Source organism: Panthera uncia, assembly GCF_023721935.1.
Source record: "Panthera uncia isolate 11264 chromosome A3 unlocalized genomic scaffold, Puncia_PCG_1.0 HiC_scaffold_11, whole genome shotgun sequence".
NCBI lineage: Eukaryota > Metazoa > Chordata > Mammalia > Carnivora > Felidae > Panthera > Panthera uncia.
The window spans coordinates 87,751,824-87,771,368 of NW_026057578.1; the positions used below are offsets into that span (position 1 = coordinate 87,751,824).

Here is a 19,545-nt window from a genome sequence, read left to right on the forward strand (position 1 = left end):
TTGGTGAGCAGAACTAGGATTGTGAGCGTTTGTTCCCAGACCAGTTCCCCTCACCTTGTATTCAGATGTGAAAAAGTACACCATAGAAAAATGTCAGTTACTCTCATTAAATACAAATGATCAAAGTTGAAATCAGTTAAAAATCTTCATGAAAGTTCATTGAGCATACAATGTCAGGTACTGGAGTAGATGGAAATGGGTAGCTGGTAGGAGAAATAATGCCAAAAATATAAGATACCATCCTTCCTTTTATGGCAGGGCCACCTAGTGGTAGAGAGAATGATTAACTTGAAGAGTAGAACCGAACACCCATTATAGTTTACTCCTTGTACCACGTAATTATGGCACAGAGATTGTAGGCTTTTGAGTCTGCCAGTACTTCTGTCATTGTGATGTGGGCTTCCTTGAGGGTCTCAGCTTTCCTGTAGGAAGGAGACTTTCTTTGATACAAGCCACAGCATATGGTATTTTTCTCTTAATTTCTTCATAAGGTAGAAGTTTGTGGGATAACCAGTTACTGTGTACTAGGCTGTGATGGGGACCATGGTGCTGATGCCACCTGTTTTTTCTGTCTCAGAACTTCTTGGTCCTGATGTCTGACCATGGAGACGTGAGCCTTCCGCCCGAAGACCGGGTGAGGGCTCTCTCCCAGATGGGTAGTGCAGTGGAGATAAATGAAGACATTCCACCCCGACGGTACTTCCGCTCTGGAGTCGAGATTATCCGAATGGCATCCATTTACTCTGAGGAAGGCAACATTGAACATGCCTTCATCCTCTATAACAAGTATATCACGTAAGACACCTCCAGGTTCCTTTTTCTTTTCCGGTGACTGATGCCTCACTCATTCTGCTCATGTGCTCATTTATTCTGCCCAGAATTGCTAAAAGTAGAGAACTTTACAACATCATTAGCATTAATCATTTTTGCAGGCAGCTCCTACATACCGACTGTCCTTGACATAAAGAGTCATGAGTACTGAAAGTGTTATTTTCATGACTCAGTGATTTCATGAGTAAGAGACCTAGCTTTTTTGGCCTGTGCCCACATAGCCCAGCTGTTAGACAAGGGAGATGATGGTTAAACTACACATGTTTTGTATTGATGAGTGCTTTTCCTGTCCTCTTTTGAGGCAGCTAATCATAGCATTATTGCTGAGGGGTAGCAGAGCCAAAATTCCTCACCCCTACTTATTTTGTCACAAATTGAGTGATTCAAGAAAAAGGTTTTTCTTCTTAACCTTTATTATAGTCACGCAAATCATCAAATAAGTATTGACCGCCTACAGTTCATGTGACTCATCATAAGACCTTTCCCTTGAGGTACTTAGCTTCTTAGGGTAGGCAGCATAAATAGATGTCAGTATAATTAACAGGGGACAACTTCTAAATCCCCAGTGATAATGAAACGATGTCTAATTTAGGAAGGGAATACTGTTAAAGGATCTCATTTATAATCTCTTGTCTTGTTCTTTTATAATAATACCAAGGCCTTTAAAAAATAATAACTATAATGTGTGTGTATGGCTCTTCATAGTTCCTAAGGTATTTCACCTGCATTATTCCATTTGATCTTCATAGCTGTGTGTGCATTGAAAGGACACATTGTCCTTCCATTCTACATGTGAGGAAACATACTCTGGGCTTAGTGATCTGCTTTGTTCCACACTTTAGAGTGACAGAACTCAGATTTCCTAACTCTTAATTCAGGATTCGGTCTACAACATAGGCCCTGTTTTTGTTTGTTTTTTTTTTTGGTAATGTTCTGTGAGTTGAAGCTAGAGTTGAGACCATAGTGTTGAGCCACACTGACTACTTTTGGTTATTTTTAGGTATTTTTTGAAAAGGTAACATGTACATGTGGTGGAGAATTCAGAAGGCACAAAAGGATATATATATATTTAAAAATGAAGTCTCCCGATCACTTCTCTTTTCCCCAAAATTTCAGTGCCCCTCCCCAGAGATAGTCACCCTTACTAGTTTCTTATATGTCCTCCCAAAAGTAATCAATGTAATTCAATTGTATCATGTTAAGTTTTTGATCCCATACTACTCCGCAGCAGGGTTTGTCAACCTTGGTATTATTGACATCTGGGGTGGAATAGTTCTTTGTTGTGAGTACTGCCCTGTGCATTGTAGAGTGTTTAGTAGCATCCTTGGTCTCTGTCCACTAGATGCCAGTAGCACCCCTCCCCCTCACTGAATTGCGGCAGCAGAAATGCCTCCAGACATTACCTGATGGTCTCTAAGGGGCAAAATTGCCCTGGTTGAGAACCAGTACTCTAAAGAAAAGTAGCACAGAAGCAGACTTCCTGGGATTCGTACTGTGATTTTAGAGTCCCTTTAGTAGAAAAGGGACTGCTGTTGTCTATTTTAAGTTTAGAAGTAGTGCCTGTGTCCTCAGAGATCATGCAGTCCATCCATGCCATCGTGCCCTGTTGTGTGACCTTAGTGTTGATAAAGTTTCATAGAGTTATAATTGTATGTAATAATAATATATAATTATAATTATAAATTTTGCCTCTCTTTTGCTATTATGAGTTTTTTTATTCCTTGGCACAATGGGCACAAAATTTGTTTTCCCGAGAAATCTCCTTGACTACTGTCCCTTTCTTTTGCTGCTAGTAGAAATAATATTCCTGAATATTTCCAGTGATCTTGTGGAGAGTTCTTCCAGAATGAGGCCCCTGGGCACAATTCTTCAAAGAATCATAATTGAGAAAGTTAAGTAGAATCACAGAATCACTCTACCAAGTATTTTCTGAAGGACCTTCTGGATTCTGTTGCCCCTTGCCCTCAGGCCATATTCATTCAACAAATATATATTGCATACACCTGCTACCTGCTTGGCACTGCTCTAGGTCTTGGATATATAAGAAGTAAAATGGCCCCTGCCTTTACTGGTGTACCTTTCTAGTTATAGGAGAAGACAGTAAACAGGTAAGCAAATAAACATCTAGTCTCAAAGTAGGGCAAATGCTGTGAAAGGAACAAAGAGAGTGCTGTGACAGAGAATAACCAAGGGTGTCAAATAGAGTAAGGTCTGTCTGAGAAGGTAAGATTTAAACTGAAAGTTGAAGGATGCCATAGAGTTGGTCATTCCAAGAGCATACACCAGAGTGTTTAAAGCAGGTGTAACTGCATTCAGAAGCTCTTGGGTAGGAATTACCTTAGTGTGTTCTAAGGATTGAAAGAAGATCATCATGTTTGGAGGGTAGCAGTTGAGGGGGGAGAATAAGATGAGGCTGAGGGCAGGTGGAGCAGAAGCATGTAGACCACGGTAAGGAGTTTGTATTTTATCTTGACAGCGTTAGAAAGCCATTGCAAAGTTTTAAGTTTTAAGAGAGGTTATGACCTAATCTTACTTATATTCTGAATATATAAATTGGGGCTGCCATGTTGCAAATGCTGAAGGGTGTGTTAAGAGAAGGCAGGGAGATTAGTTAGGATACTCTTAATGGCAATTCAAGAGAGAGGCTGATGGCTTGGAGTGTGGCAGCATGGAAAGAAGCAGGTGGATTTGTATTCTGGAGATAGAGTCTATGGGACTTACTGACAATTTGGGAGGGATGATGGTATCAAGGTTGATCTCAGGTTTCTGCCATGAGTAACTTAGGATGTGCTGGCCCATTCACTGAGATGGGGAGAACGGTGTAGAAAAGGGGTTGAGTAGAGAGGATATTCAAGAATTCAGGCCTGGTTTTTTTGACATGTTAAGGTGTTAAGTTTAGGAAGTTGGATGTACCAGTCTGAACTGAGGAGAGGTCTGGGTTGGAGATACAAACCTAGGAGTCCCCTGCATATAGACGCTTCTGAAGCCGTGAGAACTGCTGAGATCTTCTGGCATATAGGTCTTAATCTGGGGTCCAGGAACCCCACAGGGATTCAGAGGTAGAATTTGGACTCCATGAATTCGGTTGGGAAAAACTTTTCTTGTTTCCACTAACCTCTAACTGAAATTCAGCATTTCCTTCAATTTTGCACAGTAATAATAATATTCACAATGTCACCAATAGAAATCACTATTTTTATATCACATTACAATTGATGCTGATACCTCGAAATAGCATTTAACACTTGCCACTGCTTCTGAATTACAGTACTGTTATTGAAGCCACAGTTAGATCCTTTTAAAAATGTATTAATAATGTATTAATAAAGAAGCACATGTTACAATTTTTATATTTTGAAAACTGTATTTCAGTAGAATTGGCTTCTTTTGTAATCCTTTATGTTTTGTATTATATCTTTAAAAAATTATTCTGTGGGGTCCATGAGCTTTATCAGATGCCAGAAGGATTCCTGACACATTCAAAGATCAAGAAAGCTTAATAATAAGACTGTAGAATAGGGGCTCCTGGGTGGCTCAGTCGGTTGAGCATCTGACTTTGGCTTAGGTCATGATCTCACCACTTGTAGGTTCGAGCCCCGCGTCGGGCTCTGTGCTGACAGCTCAGAGCCTGGAGCTTGCTTTGGATTCTGTCTCTCTCTCTCTCTGCCCCTTCCTAGCTCATGTTCTGTCTCTCTCTATCTCAAAAATAAAAACATTAAAAAATTTTTAATAAAAATAATTAAAAAAAAAAAAAGACTATAGAAGAGACCTGAGGTTGGTTGGGGAGGGAGGGCGGGCCAGCAGAAGAGACTCAAAGGGAGGTTTGAGAGGCAAGAGGAAATCCAGGAGAGAATGGTGCATTTGCAGGAGAGTGGCCAGGCTGTGTGAGAAAGGGTCAGATGGGATGGGTGAAGTTTTGGGTTTGGTGTCGTGATGTCATTGGTGATCTTGGTAAACAGTTTCACCAGAAGGACTAAGAAGACATTAGATTGGAGTGGGCCGAAGAGTCAGTGGACAATGAGAAAGTAGAGACCGTGAGTCCCGTCCAGAGGTGGGCAAATATTTTCGTAAAGGGCCAGATAGTAAATAGTTCTGGATTTGCAGGCCATTTGATCTCTGTCACAACCTCTGTCTTGTAGTGTGAAAACAACCATTAGATAACACATGCACGAATGGGTGTGGCTGTGTTCCAACGAAACTTCATTTACAGACACAGATGGCAAACCAGATTTGACCTATTAGCTGTATTTTGCCAAGCCCAGGCATAGATAACTCTTTCGAGGAGTTTGGTAGGAAGAGTGAAGTGAAAAAATGAGGAAGTAATTGAAGGGGGACAAGGAGTATGTGAATGTGTGGTGTGTATTTTAAGATGGGAGATTCTAGAGCATACTATTTGCTAATGGAAAGGAGCCTGTGAAGGAGAGGCTGATGGTACAGCACAAAAAAGAGAGTTTAACTGTCGCAGTAAACTCTTAAATAGGCAAGAGGGGGTAGGATTGAGAGTACTTAAATTGATATTGTTCTGTGACTTGGGGTTGCTTTGAGTGACATGAATATCCATGTTAACGGCAAGATCGATATGGGGAGTCTGTCCCTGTACATGGTGCCCACTTACAGGACCATTTAATATGATGAAGTAGGCCCTGGAGGAGAGCTCAGTGGGAAGATGGTGGCATGAAGCAGCTCATTTACTTAATTTGCTAGATTCGGAGTTTAATTTGGGACTTTGTTGGATTGGCTTGACCTGAAGCGAAACGTGTAGCTACCTTCATTTTTCTTGCAGGTATCTTCAAGACCCTAATTCTGATTCTGTGAACTGACAAGCTGTAGGAGTTGCAAAGAAGTTCTGGCTTAATATTCTCAGTCTGTTTTTCCACCGCATTTTACTTGGTTAGATTCTTGTCAGTAACAGTGGCTCACTTTGGCAATTATTACTACTGAGGAGGGAGGAGGGAAGGGAGCAGGCATCTACCTCACCACTCCTCTGCCTCCCCCACTATTGCAAGTCATTGTTCTAGACCTTTTGTGGGTACTTCAATTCCGGATTTTAAAAGGCATGTTTGTTCTTTTCCCTGGGCAGTTCAGGCATCTTAATGATCTGAAGCACATTTCCCCCCCAGAGTAGGCATGCTTTGCCTTTTGCAGACCCCAGTATAGCAGGATCTTCAGCATATTAAATCAGTACATATTTTCATGATGAGCACAGACAATAATCCAGGCGGTGAATTCTTTCACAGCTTTTTATGGTCATTGACTAGGCTACACAGAAGGGAGTTACAGAGGACTTAGGCACTTCTCGTCTGCTGTGTGAACCTCCTATAACACAGACCTGCTTTCTGAAAGTCGTCTGTCACCTGCATTGACAATGTTTTCCATTGGGATTGGGGCTTACAGACTGAAGAGGGTTTTCATCTGTGATCGTGCTCACTTTGCTCAGTAACTTCTAAGATAGGAAGAAATAAGAGGAGAGTCTTTTAGCCATCCACGTTACAGAATTTCTGCTTGGCTTTTTAAATTAGTTTTTTTCTCAAACTATCCAGCGAGGGAAATATTAAAGCAAAAAGAAGAGTCACATCCCCCAGAGGTGACCACTGTCCTTTCTTGTGTGTCCAGGAAAATGTATATGTCTGTGCAAGCACATAGGCTCACACGTTTATCCTTTTTTTCTTAAAGCTTGAATGAGATCATACAATATATTCTGTTCTACAGCTTGCTTTCTTAGCAGTCATATCTTTCCATACTAGGACATACTGATCCATCTCATTCTCTTCAGGGCTATTTCTTCTGCCTGGAACGGTCTTGTCCCAGGTCTCTTTATGGCCTCCTCCCTTCCAGTCCTTAATTAAATGCCATCTTCTTGGCGATGCCTTCCTTAGCTGCCCTAAAATCTTACTCCTTCTCCTGTCACTTCCTATTCCCCTTCCCTATTAATGAGTTTCTCCTGGCATTGATTATATATATATTGTTTTGTTTTATTGTCTGTTCCCCCCACTATAATGCACACCCTCTGCTGGGAGGGATTTATGACTGTTCATCGCCAAATCCCCAGCCTTTACAGTAATGCCTGATCCCATAGTAGATGCTCAGTAAATATCTGTCGAATGAATGAGTGAATGATTATGTTGTTTTTCACATTTGAGTGCAGCATAATTTATTAAATATTCCCCTATTGATGGGCATTTAAGTTTTCATTTAAGTTTTTCTCTACTTTTATGACCAGTGCTATATTGAATAGTCTTATATCTTTGTACTGTTGTGTACGATAAATTCCTAGAGGTGGAATTGTGAGTTTAAAGGATATACAAATTTTAAAATTTGAATAGTTGTCTCCCCTCCCCACCCCCAAGAAAATTACTGTCCTGTGATAATACAGCGTATTATCAAATTACAGCCCCGTTAAGGGTGTCTAAGGACACCCATTTCCCAACACCCTGTGTATACTGGTTATAATCAACCTTTAAGCCATTGCCAATCTGATATATGGAAATGGTACCTCATCTTAATTTGAATTTCTTTCATTATAAGTAAAGTTGAATACCATTTCATATACTTACCTTTTGTGTTTCCTTTTCTGCATATCTCTTTTTATCCCCATCGTCCTAATAGTTTGCTTTGCTTGTGTTTTTGCCAACACATCTTTGCTTTGGTACGTTACCCTTTCTAGGCTGCAACCAGATCTAACCCAGAGAACAGTATACCTCTGGGCCACAGGTATTCTACACCTAGAACACTTCTAGCCCTGGTGTTCACATCTTTATCTGTTCTTCTTGCTCACAATTTTTGTTTATTTATTAGTGAAAAACAATCATATAGCATACAGAGCAATCATAGTAGATGTTGGCTAGGTGCAAGGCACTGTGCTCAGCACTTTTTTTTTTTTTAATCTCTTTAAGTGTCACAGCAACCCTATCAGGTAGTACTAGTTTGTTTGTCTCCATATATATAACTCATATATATATATATATATATATATAATATATATATATATATAATGTATATATATATATATAATATATATATATAACATATATATTATGTATATATATATAACATATATATGTATGTATGTATATATAACATATATATGTATATGTATATGTGTGTATATATATATATATACACACATATATATACACATATACATATACATACACACACACACACACACACACACACACACACACACATATAAAGAAGGGTAGTGAGACTGAGTAACTTGCTGGAATTCACACAGCTTGTAATGGCCAAGCCAGGATTTGAGCCCAGGCAGGCTGCGAACTAAACGCTGAGCGCTATTGACTCCTGTACAGGCAATGGGCAACGTTGCCAGTTCTGTTTTCAAGAGACCCTTCTGCCTGTATGTTCCCCATTCAGAAAATTGACTACAGTTGTGGAAACAAGAGAAACGTATTCATGTACAGCTCTAGAAGTTTCATCTTATAAACTAGATTCCACTGCATGGTTCAAAATCAAAATGATAGAAAAAGGCGTATGGTGAGAGGTTTCACTCCCACTCTTGTCCCATCTGCTCTATTTCCCCTGCTGTCTACTTTCCTTAGTTTCCTGACTTACTGTGTACTTGGAAGTAAATGTATGTGTACGTACACATACAGAATTTTCCCCCTTTCATACTTATAAGATAGCATACTATATGTACTTTTTTATACTTTGGGTTTTTTTACTCAGCTCCTTCAAAGGTTTTAAGACCATTTTATTCCTCAGATATTTATTGAGTGCCTGTTCACCCAGGCACTGTCCCAGCTTTAGAGGGACATGCAAAGAAGCACAAGACACAGGAATCTCTGGCCTCAGGGACTTCACAGTTCTTCAGGCTGATAGCACAAGTGAATATAAAGTGTGGTGTTTATACGACATGGTACTATATTGGCTGATTCGGGCTTTCATACAAAGCACATGTAGCCTGCTAAAGTTATGAACAGGTACCTTGGTCTTTAGGGCCAAGGGAGAGTCATTGAATTATAGGTCTCTTGAACACAAGAACTAGTCTTACTTATCTCAACATCTTCTTCAAGACTCTATTGGTGAACAAACAAATCTGTATTTATTTTAAATATAGACTTCAAGGAAACTTTTATATCTTTTTCATGAACCCAAAGGGAAGTGTTTTAGAATCATTTTGATTTTAGAATTCATCCTTGGCTGAAGGGTCTTGTCAAATTGGATTGAAATAAAAATTTCATGTGCCTAGTATAGAACCAAGGGAGGAGTGCTCATCTAAAAAGAGTTTGCTTTGGGGTGGCTCAGTTGGTTAAGCGTCCAACTTCGGCTCAGGTCATGATCTCATGGTTCGTGAGTTTGAGCCCCACGTTGGGCTCTGTGCTGACAGCTCAGTGCCTGGATCCTGCTTTGGATTCTGTGTTTCCCTCTCTGCCCCTCCCTTGCTCATGCTCTCTCTGTTTCTCAAAAATAAATATTAAAACAATTTTTAAATAAACAAAAAAAATGAAAAGAGTTTGCTTTGGGCTCCTGGATGGCTCAGTCAGTTAAGCGTCTGACTTCAGCTCAGGTCATGATCTCACAGTTCTTGAGTTCGAGTCTTGCATCAGGCTCACTGCTGTCAGCTCAGAGCCCGCTTCGGATCCTCTGTCTCCCTCTTTCTCTGCCCTTCTTCCACTCTTTCTCAAAACTAACTAAATAAAAGCATTAAAATTAAAAAAAAAAATAAAAGGAGTTTGCTCTCGTGGGGGTCATCTTCTTTCCCCTTACTGAGCTGTCCTCCTCTGTTTACTCCCCGTGGGCAGAAAGTAGAAAAGAGTCAGTTAGTCCCAACTCTAGTACAGTATTTTAGAACTGTGGGCAAACTCCCCTCAATTGATTTGTTTTGGGCCTTAGCTTGTATATATTACAACGTACTTCTATTAAAAGACATCTTTGTTCAGTACCCTCCCCCCCCCCCCCCAACAGTTCTGGACATTCCAGGACCATGTGGAGGCAGTGTGATACAGTGGTTAGAAGAGCAGACTCTGGAACTGGTCTTCTGGCTTTGGAATTCTTAATCTGCTACTTTGGGTTGTGACAAGTTGTGACAAATACTTCTTTGTGCTTTTACTGTCCCCACATAGACATCATTAATGTTAGAGATCTGTGAATTTTTTTCCCACTGAGCTTTACAGCCAGGGACAAAATGTAAAGAGAAAATCTAGCCCTTATATTTCTCTAAGAACTTTTTATCAGGACCATAATGCAAATTACAACGTAACACGCACATAGTATATACATAACACATGTACCATCTAAGCATCTTAGTGCTTAGTATGATGCAAGGGATATTCTGCTTTGAAGGAGGATGGATCCCAAAGAAAAAGAAGCCAAGGTTAAGGTCACAGGGCTAATCATAGAACATGGGTTTCCTGCCCTTGGCTGCCAAACTGTTATTTGAAGAAGAATTTGTGACAGAGGCCCTTTCCTTTGGAAGCCTGTCACTGTAATAAGAAAAGAATCTCTTTGGAGGTATATTTTTGGGCACAAGGTAGGTTTGCTTTTCTCCCCTCATCTTTTTAGTTGTGGGAGTCTAGTGCTTCCTGCGCACCTAATTTGGGAGAGGAGGGAAACATAGGGTTGGAGGTGGGTGGGGAACATGGTCACTGGGTGTGTATTATCCCTCCCCTGAATGTCTGGAAACCCGTCTTGCAGTGGGTGCAGGACAAGGGAGTCACCTTGCTTCAGAGTCTGTTGGACATTTTCTTTGCATGATAATCATTCTGATCCGTTCCTTTAGGCTCTTTATTGAGAAACTGCCAAAGCATCGGGATTACAAATTGGCTGTCATTCCTGAAAAGAAAGACACAGTAAAGGTGGGTCTTCACTCTCACTGTTGCCCATCTAAAAGCTTCAAAGCAGCACAGACTAACTTCAAGGTAAAAGTAGTGGTGTCCGCATCTGAGCATCAAATCCGGCAACGGGAAATAAGGCCATTTCACCAGATCAGTTATGAAGTAGCAGGTATGGGACAGTAGGGGGTATTCTGCATTGTTTTTGGAAACGTTGTTGCCATTGCCAAGTTGTCTTAAGTCACTTTACTTCTCTACTTCATTAGCTAGGAATTATCCTAATTCTCAGTTTTTGATTTTTGTGTCTCAGAAGTTAAAGGAGATTGCATTTCCCAAAGCAGAAGAGCTGAAGGCAGAGCTATTGAAACGATATACCAAAGAATATACAGAATATAATGAAGAAAAGGTAAGTATATAATAAAAAGGAAATTATTTTGCTTTCTTAGGCTGTGCCCTAGGATTGCGATATGATATTTTAACAGGTCTTGTGATTTTAGTGTCATAGTTTATTTTTTTCAGCAAAGGCAAGAAACTCAAAAGAGTAGAACACAAGTGTTTAGGCTGAGGATTCTAACATATTTAGCCTGCTTGTCCTGGAGGGTGATTTGAGGGACAGAAAATCTGTTGCTTATGTGCTATATCTAGAGGGAGAACCTAAGAGCAGTGAAACATTTCACTGAAACGTAAGTTTTTAGATCAGTGAATTTTGGGGTATTGATTCACATTTGGTTATACCTGTTGATAATACTTGTTTTTCAAGCTATTTTCAAATGCTTCTTGTTAGGAAGAGTTAGTTAGAGCACGTGGAGAACTCCCAAGGCACTGCCTGTGGTCTGTGTCAGATGTGAAATTCGCACTGCCGGCAACTCCAGATTATTTTGTAGCGCTCTGCTGAGCCCTGTTCTGGACTCTGATGTTGAAAATCAGCAGAGAGGTAAACAGCTATGAGGCATATATTTCTAAGGTACCGAGTGAGTGAAAACCTTAATGAGGGTGATTGTTACTTGATGTTTCTTGTTAGTTTAAAATGTCACTTCATACTGAGCTAGTCACCAGCTAAATTTTGGAGGCTTCCTTTTGGGTTAAAATTCTGCAAAGACCCCCTTACTTCGGATACAGAATGTATACATGGTAGAGTTAGAGAATAAGACTGTGTCTGATACAGATTATGCAGCGCGAACAGTAAGTTGCATCAAGATTTCGGTTAAGAAGAAAATGTCTTAGTAAGAGCCATTGGAGAAGGGTACTGAGGGGGTCGGGACCGTCACTGTCCTTGAAGAGTAGGTCTGCCGTGGCCTGGTAGACACAAGCGGTGACCACTTGGGCAGACATGAGCTGCCGAGGGAGGCACAGATTCCGTGTTGGGAAATTGGGCCAGAGCAGGGGCACGCTTTAGGAAATCCCTGCCGCAAAGCCTTGTCCCCCCTGAGATGTGAAGTCATCCAGGTGTCAATTGTTAAGCCTAACTCCTTTCTTTGCAGAAGAGGGAAGCGGAAGAGCTTGCCCGGAATGTGGCCATCCAGCAGGAGCTGGAGAAGGAGAGGCAGAGGGTGGCACAGCAGAAACAGCAGCAGTTGGAGCAGGAGCAGTTCCATGCCTTTGAGGAGATGATCCGGAACCAGGAGCTGGAAAAGGAGCGACTAAAAATCGTGCAGGAGTTTGGGAAGGTGGACCCTGGCCTAGGGGGCCCACTCGTGCCTGACTTGGAGAAGCCCTCCCCAGATGTGTTCCCCGCTGTACCTGCCACATCCACACAGCCTGCGGACTGTAATACGGCGGGAAGGCCTGCCAAGCCACCCGTGGTGGACAGGTCCTTGAAACCTGGAGCGTTGAGCAACTCAGAAAGTAGTGAGTCCGCTTGCTCGTGCCCTCTTCCATCTCAGGGGCAGCCAAACAGAGTGTCATTCTGAGGAGGTTGCCTAAGATTACCTCCATTATCCCACTCATCAGGCTCTGGTCACAGAAGCCCCTTTGATCGGTATTGCCATACTGTGTCCTGTCACGCTGGCCATAGTATGAAGGTGGCCTTTGCTTAAGCCGTGTAACTTACCTGGCACCAGGTCGATATTCGGAAGAGCTCACAATGTCCTTGAAAGTCAGACCCTCAGCTTTTAAGGGTTATATAGAGACTCAAAATGTTCAGTGAACCAGAGACCACTGTTGGTTCTCTGGAAGGGAAATTTCATAGCGCCACTTTACAATTCAGCAGTTGGCCTTTAAAAAGTGAAAAAGGGTTACCGAATGCTGTTTGCCCTGGAAGTGTTCCCAATCCTTAAGGAGCTTGGTCATGGTAAATACTATATGTAGTCAGCGATAATTCAGTCTAGTCATAACAGCTATTAGCAGTCTTTCCTCCTCTCACCAAAGCTTGCCTATCTGAGAAAATAACAATAGTGGCAAAATGATGATTATACCTTGATTATTAGAATAGATCTTTTGGGGAAGGAATTTCAAGTATCACATGAGGAAGTCAGCTTTGCAGAAGATCCACTTCAAAGGGCAATGTGAGAGTGGGCAAGGGATGCCAGACCCCGAAGCCTGGCCTTTAGGTTTCTCCCCACGTACTTGGCAGGCTAATCTCCCACCACTGCCTCTTCCTTCACATGTATTCCGTGCTCCAGTCAGATTGAACTCTCATGTTCCCGGAGCAGCCCCTGGACTAGCTTATCCAAAGAGGTGTGTTAATATTTGCCCTGAACCGAAAATCTCCTTTCTCTATTTCTGCCTTCCCTGCTCATCTTAAAGTTTTGCCAGGTCTCCTTCCCTTCAATGAAATTGATTCTGTTCTTGAAACTCTCAGGGCTCTTATTATCTGTAATGCAGTTGACATCATTTACCTGATAGTGTAGTCATTTTTCAGTAACTAGATTTTAACTTTTTACTGGTTAGGGCTTGAGTCTTATTCATATTTGTGTTCCCTGGAGGTTAAGCACAGTGTATGCACTGGAATGCACTCAGGAAGTGATTATGGAATTGAAAGGAAAGGACTGTGCCAAGCCTTAATTCAGAATCCTCAGATATTGTCATCAGACTATCATGTGACTGTGTGGTCCCTGGTTTGTTACCTCTCCAGCAATTCAGAGCTCGCTGTTGAATGTGCAGAAACAGAACATCCTTTTGCACTTAAAAAAATTTTTTTTGTAATCTTTATTTATTTTTGAGAGAGAGATGGAATGCGAGTGGAGGAGGAACAGAGAGAGAGGGAGACACAGAATCCGAAGCAGGCTTCAGGCTCTGAGCTGTCAGCACAAAGCCTGACACAGGGCTCGAACTCATGAATGGTGAGATCGTGACCTGAGCCGAAGTCGGACGCTTAACCGACTGAGCCACCCAGGCACCCCATGTACTTGTTGTTGTTTTTTTTTAAATGAAAAGTGACCATGAAAAACACCCCCTAATTTGAGCCTGTGGGCTCTCTCTCTCAGGGCTTCTCCGTGGTGTCCAGGGGCTGGGCCTATCCTTGGCATTCTGAACCAGGCTTATAAGCTGCTCCGTGCATTCATGCCTCTTTTGAGGACCAGAATGTGTTTTTTGTGGTTTTGTTTTGGCACTTTAGCATTCTTCTAAATGAATAAATTCAGCATTAAATAGTTATCCAAAGTATTTTCTGTTACCCAGGATATCTCTGGTGTATTTCTTTATAAGTCGTACTCTCCAATATTCTTATCTGAGATAAAAGACTTAAAATAAAAATAAAAGCTCAGTGGAATGAGGAGGTTATTTTTTTTATCCTCTGTGTTAGACTGTGACAGAGAATTCCTGGATAGCTCAGGAACTTGTTTGTTTTGTTCTGTTTTTCAGTTTTTGTTTTAGTTTTAAGTAGGCTCCATACCCAGCATGGAGCCCAGTGTTGGGATAGAACTCATCACCCTGAGATCAAGACCTGAGCTGAGATCAAGTGTCAGATGCTTAACTGACCAAGCCACCTAGGCACCCCAAGAACTTGTTTTAAGTAGTAGTTTACCCTCGTCTTGAGTGATTAAAGCCTGTTTTCTTAAAGTAATGTACTTGCAATGGCTGTGCCCACAACCCTCTTCCTTCTGTCGTTAGGCTGAGATCCCCACTCACTGCCCATAGTTCGAGGAACCCCAGTGATTTGGCTTTGCCCTCCCAGGACTGCCTACTCTGGGGCCTGCTTGGGAAGCCTCTCCCTGTGGTCTTACACTTTTCTCCTTTCTCCATTACAGCTCCTACAATCGACGGACTGCGCCATGTGGTGGTGCCTGGGAGGCTCTGCCCGCAGTTCCTCCAGTTAGCCAGTGCCAACACTGCCCGGGGAGTAGAGACATGTGGAATTCTCTGTGGAAAACTGGTAAAAAACAAACGTTTTCCTGAGCTGAGCCTGTTTCTTCCCCCTTGGCCTCCTGTGACTCTGAGAGAAGATATCCAGGGTCAGTTACTCTTTGCAACGATCCCTCTGCAGAAGGAACCATGGATAGCATAATGCAATGTTACTTTGGATTTGGTGACCTTGCATTTCATTGATTTTCTCAGTCCCTTGAATCGAACTGATTATTTTATTTTTTTAAAAAAATTTTTTTTCAATGTTTTTTATTTATTTTTGGGACAGAGAGAGACAAAGCATGAACGGGGGAGGGGCAGAGAGAGAGGGAGACACAGAATCGGAAACAGGCTCCAGGCTCCGAGCCATCAGCCCAGAGCCCGACGCGGGGCTCGAACTCACAGACCGCGAGATCGTGACCTGGCTGAAGTCGGACGCTTAAGCGACTGCGCCACCCAGGCGCCCCTCGAACTGATTATTTTAATTCTAGTAGTAAGAAATAGCTAATTCTAAACTTGGAGACCAAGAGTCAGCATTACCTATATATCAGTTTTTGAGTACCTGCTTTATGGTAGGCCTGGGAATATAACATATGTAAGGCTATGAGCCCAGCATGCGTCCACAAAACCTACCAAAGCATTTTGGAGCAATGGGAGCTACACCCCCAAAGAGAAATAGCATGCTGAATGGTATACGCAGTAGAGCACTATGAGCTGGGAGGAAGGAAAGATCACTGAATAGAGGCACTTGAAGAACGCATTACTAACTACTGAATGAATAAATGAGTGAAGGCAATAGACTAACACTGAGCCTTTGAGGATGAGAAGGACTAAGAGAAACAGTAAGAGGGAAGCTACCCTAGACATGAGCAAAAGAAGAGAAATGGTACTATCCTGGAGCTTCTTGGGAATCACAGGCAGACACTTGTGGCTGCAGCCAGAGGCACCTGTGGCTTTGCAGAGTGCCCTTTGCAGTGCACGTGAGCAGCTAAGGTTGGGAACCGCTGAGGTGAGGGACTCAAGGAGCACGAGGACTCTTGCTGGGGTGGGAAGGGCCTTCGCTTGTATAGATGTTTAACTTGCCACAGCTGTGACCACGTGGGGTTGCACAAGTGCCAGGGAGTGGTGACAGGCTGTTTTTCTCCTTTGACAGATGAGGAATGAATTCACCATTACCCATGTTCTCATCCCCAAGCAAAGTGCCGGGTCTGATTATTGCAACACCGAGAACGAAGAAGAACTTTTCCTCATACAGGATCAGCAGGGTCTCATCACACTGGGCTGGATTCATGTAAGCAATTCCGAGCTCTCTGAGGGTTAGTCCTCTCTTCTCTCACCATGTTGTAAACACACTGCTTGTTTCTTTCTTTGAGCAAAGTGAATTGCATGCAGATTATTTAGATGAAGGTTTTTCCCTCCTTCAGATGCAGACTTGACGTTCCTAGCATACTTGACTGCTTCCACTCCAGTATTGATTTCTGGGAACTACTTAGGGCTTTTTCATTTTCTTCATTTTAAAAAAATGGTTTAGTGAAAATGAACTTCTTTCCCTAAAGTCCCAGCTTCCTTGTGAGTGTGAATGGTGATAAAATGCTGGCCTAGAGTATATGTGGATATTGACTGTGGAGGTTCTGCCTACTTCATACAAATGGTGTTCCTGAAAATATCCTGAAAATATTTTAATGAACCAAGGAAGTTAATTAATTCAAATGCTTGCATTTGGTCTTTGTTAAAGCATAAAGCAGCATACACCTTTATGTAAACCAGTAGGGTCCTTAATATAGTGGATTTTCAAGTGTCTTCTGTAGCCTTCTGGTGATATTTAGGTAAAAGGTAATTCTATCCCTAAAGAGTATTTCTGCATTTTCCTTCCTATTCCTTTTCAGCCGGTCACTCCACAAACCAAGCTACTTTTCGTGTTGTGTGATAGGCTTACATACAAGCAAGTCAGCTCATTTCTGGATTTGGGGAGATTACACATACCTGTATGTTACAATTTGGGAAATACTGACCTGGGAGGCAGTCCCCTGTGCCTCTGTCCTTTCTTCATTCTGTGACATTAGTATTTGCCTTCTATTGTGTATCTTCCATTATAGTATATGGGAAGTAGAGAACTTTTTTCTTATCTGCTGGGGGATACAAATTTGAGAAAGACACGACTTTAGTCTCATAAAGTAGATTAGACAAAGAGACAAGTCTTCCCGGGAGGCAGAATGTGCCAAGTGCCTCGAGAAGTACAAACAGCACAATCAAATCGAGGAGGGAAGGACTGCACCTGGCAGGATTTACTAAGATTTTGACAAGATAGGCTAAGAGAGAATTCCATATGCAGGGGGCAGCGCTGGAATAAGCAGACTGTGTTCCTAAGACGTTGAGGTCCAGTTTGGGGTTTATGTCAGGAATCGTAGTAGATAAATAGGCTTTAATGTGATACATTGGAGCAGTGTTCTTGGGGGGGGGATCTTGGGTGGATAGGCAGAATAGTTCTGCTTTTTAGTAAGTGGGGAACTTTTAAAGGTTTTTGAGTAGAGCAATGAATGATATGATCAAAGCCATTCTTTAGTATATCTAACATAAAGGCAGTTTTAAAGTAGGTCGAGGCAGGGAGATCATTTAAGAGGTTAGCATGCTGATAAAATCTAATGATGAGAGCTAGGGTGATGACATTGAATTTGGGAAGGAGATGAATGTTGAATTTCAGAGGATGTGGGGAATGAGTGAGAGGATGATGAGTAAAAGCCAGTGATGACAGAGAGCAGGCCTGACTCACAGGGCTGGCAATGATTATCCCATAAGCAGAAACAGGGGCTCCAGGAGGATAGCTTACTTTGGAAGCAGGGCTAATTGTGTGTTCAGTTCTGAGCATGTTGAATTTAAAGTGTATGTGAGACATTTTGTCAGTGGAGGTAGTTATCAGGCAGTTGGCAGTGTGGCTGGCGCTGGGGGGCAGGGTCAAGGTGGGAAAGAGATCTGGGAGACCTCTGCATAGAGCCGACCTGAGAAGCCTTGGCACTGGAGAAGAATGGAGAGCAAGCTTGGGGGCAGGCCACCCAGGGGAGCGCAGGGAATAGTTGGTAATGAAGCAAAGAGGCGTGAGAGCAGGGCAAGGACAGTGTAAAGGCACAGAGCCAGAGGAGGAAGAGCACCGTAAACGTTTAAGAAGTAATGGGGATCGAGGATGTGGTCACGGTGAGATGGGCACTAATTTTTTTTTAAGATTTTATTTTTATGTAATCTTTAACACCCAACATGCGGCTCGAACCCATAACTCTGAGACCAAAAGTCACGTACTCTGCCAACTGCGCTAGCCAGGCACCCGTACACACCAATTTTTTGAAGAGTTTAGCTCACGGGGAAAGGAAGAAAATGGGATGGTGGCTTAAGGAGTAGCCAGGTTGAGAGAATATTTGCTTGATTTATGGTTTACCATAAAGGCTTGAACATGTGTTTTGATTTTGTTTTTTTGAAACCTTTGTATTTGAAATATATAAGAAAGTACATAAGGGTAAATGGATATTTCAGTGAATCATGAAACAAAACATCTGTGTACGTGCATGACGCAGGTCAAGAGATAGAACATTGTGAGAGGCATGGTCCCACCCCCATGCTCTTGCCCTGTCCGCTTCCCCTCTGATACAGGCAGTCTCTCTCCTGACTTTTCCACAAGTCCTTTGCTTTCTTTATAGTTTTACTACCCTAAATGCATATCCCTGAACTCAACAGTTTAGTTTTGCCTGGTTTTGAGCTTTATATAAATAGAATTATATGATACATATTCTTCTGTATCTGGCTTCTTTTGCTCAACATTTTTAAGGTTTACTTACATTCTTGTATGTAGTTGTTTCAATATGTTTGTACACCCAGTGAGCCAGCAGAGCTTAGTGGAGCATAGTAGAGCCAGGAGAGGAGATGTAAAGGGGCAGAGACAAGGGAATGCGGAGGTAGGAAAGTATTAAATCAAAAGTACAAAAAGGGGGCTCATCTTCATATGGGGGAGAAAACACTCATCCCTCTGAGACAGAATTGAAGGAAGAAAGAAAGATACAGAGATTTTGGAGGTCTGTTTGGAGGGGTTGACGGAATTCCTTTCATTCAACAGTGTTGCAGTCTAGATTCACTGCCTGGCAGGAGGGAGACGGGTGGTTTTAGGAACTGGAGGAGATGGGGGAAAGTTTGGAATAATCCCGGTTTAGACTGCAGATAGAATTCAGCCGCAAATGAATAAAAGGATTTCTAAATCAGGGTTCAGCTAGGAACAAATTTAGAGCCGAAGTTTATAGTATTTCAGCTCTTTTCCCCTATGATAATTTCTGTGCCATTCCTTCCTTACTGGAGATTAAAAACAAACAAACAAGCAGGCTGTAAGGTTTGCTCAGATCTTAAAATTGGCAAGAGCATTATGCAGAAGATCAGTTCTTCCTTCTCCACTTTGCCAGCTGTAAAATCAGGTTCCCGGGTCAAAAAGTTTGTATGGTCATGTATTGATCACCAACTACTGTGTGAGCCTCCAGTCCAGTATTTGGGAGACTCCTTCATCTGGCTTCAGCCCTGCCTTAGCTCGTATCCCTGTCCTATGGCTGCTCTGCTCCCATCCAGGCACCGAGGCTGCCCCCAGCATCTGCTGTTCTTGTTCATTTCTGCT

The 19,545-nt window shown here is 42.2% G+C and overlaps 1 protein-coding gene across 4 annotated transcripts in view; it reads left to right on the forward strand.

Moving 5' to 3' along the window:
• Positions 1-19,545, forward strand: part of STAMBP (STAM binding protein) — a 46,494-nt gene that overhangs the window by 1,348 nt on the left and 25,601 nt on the right. For all 4 annotated transcript variants that reach the window (XR_007462256.1, XR_007462257.1, XM_049651719.1 and 1 more), the window contains exons 2-7: positions 578-795; positions 10,571-10,646; positions 10,933-11,028; positions 12,104-12,470; positions 14,810-14,934; positions 16,057-16,194. Coding sequence is in view for 2 of the 4 variants with exons in the window: in XM_049651719.1 (XP_049507676.1) it covers positions 578-795; positions 10,571-10,646; positions 10,933-11,028; positions 12,104-12,470; positions 14,810-14,934; positions 16,057-16,194 (1,020 nt within the window). In the remaining 2 variants the exon portion in view is untranslated. The remainder of the gene's footprint in view (positions 1-577; positions 796-10,570; positions 10,647-10,932; positions 11,029-12,103; positions 12,471-14,809; positions 14,935-16,056; positions 16,195-19,545) is intronic.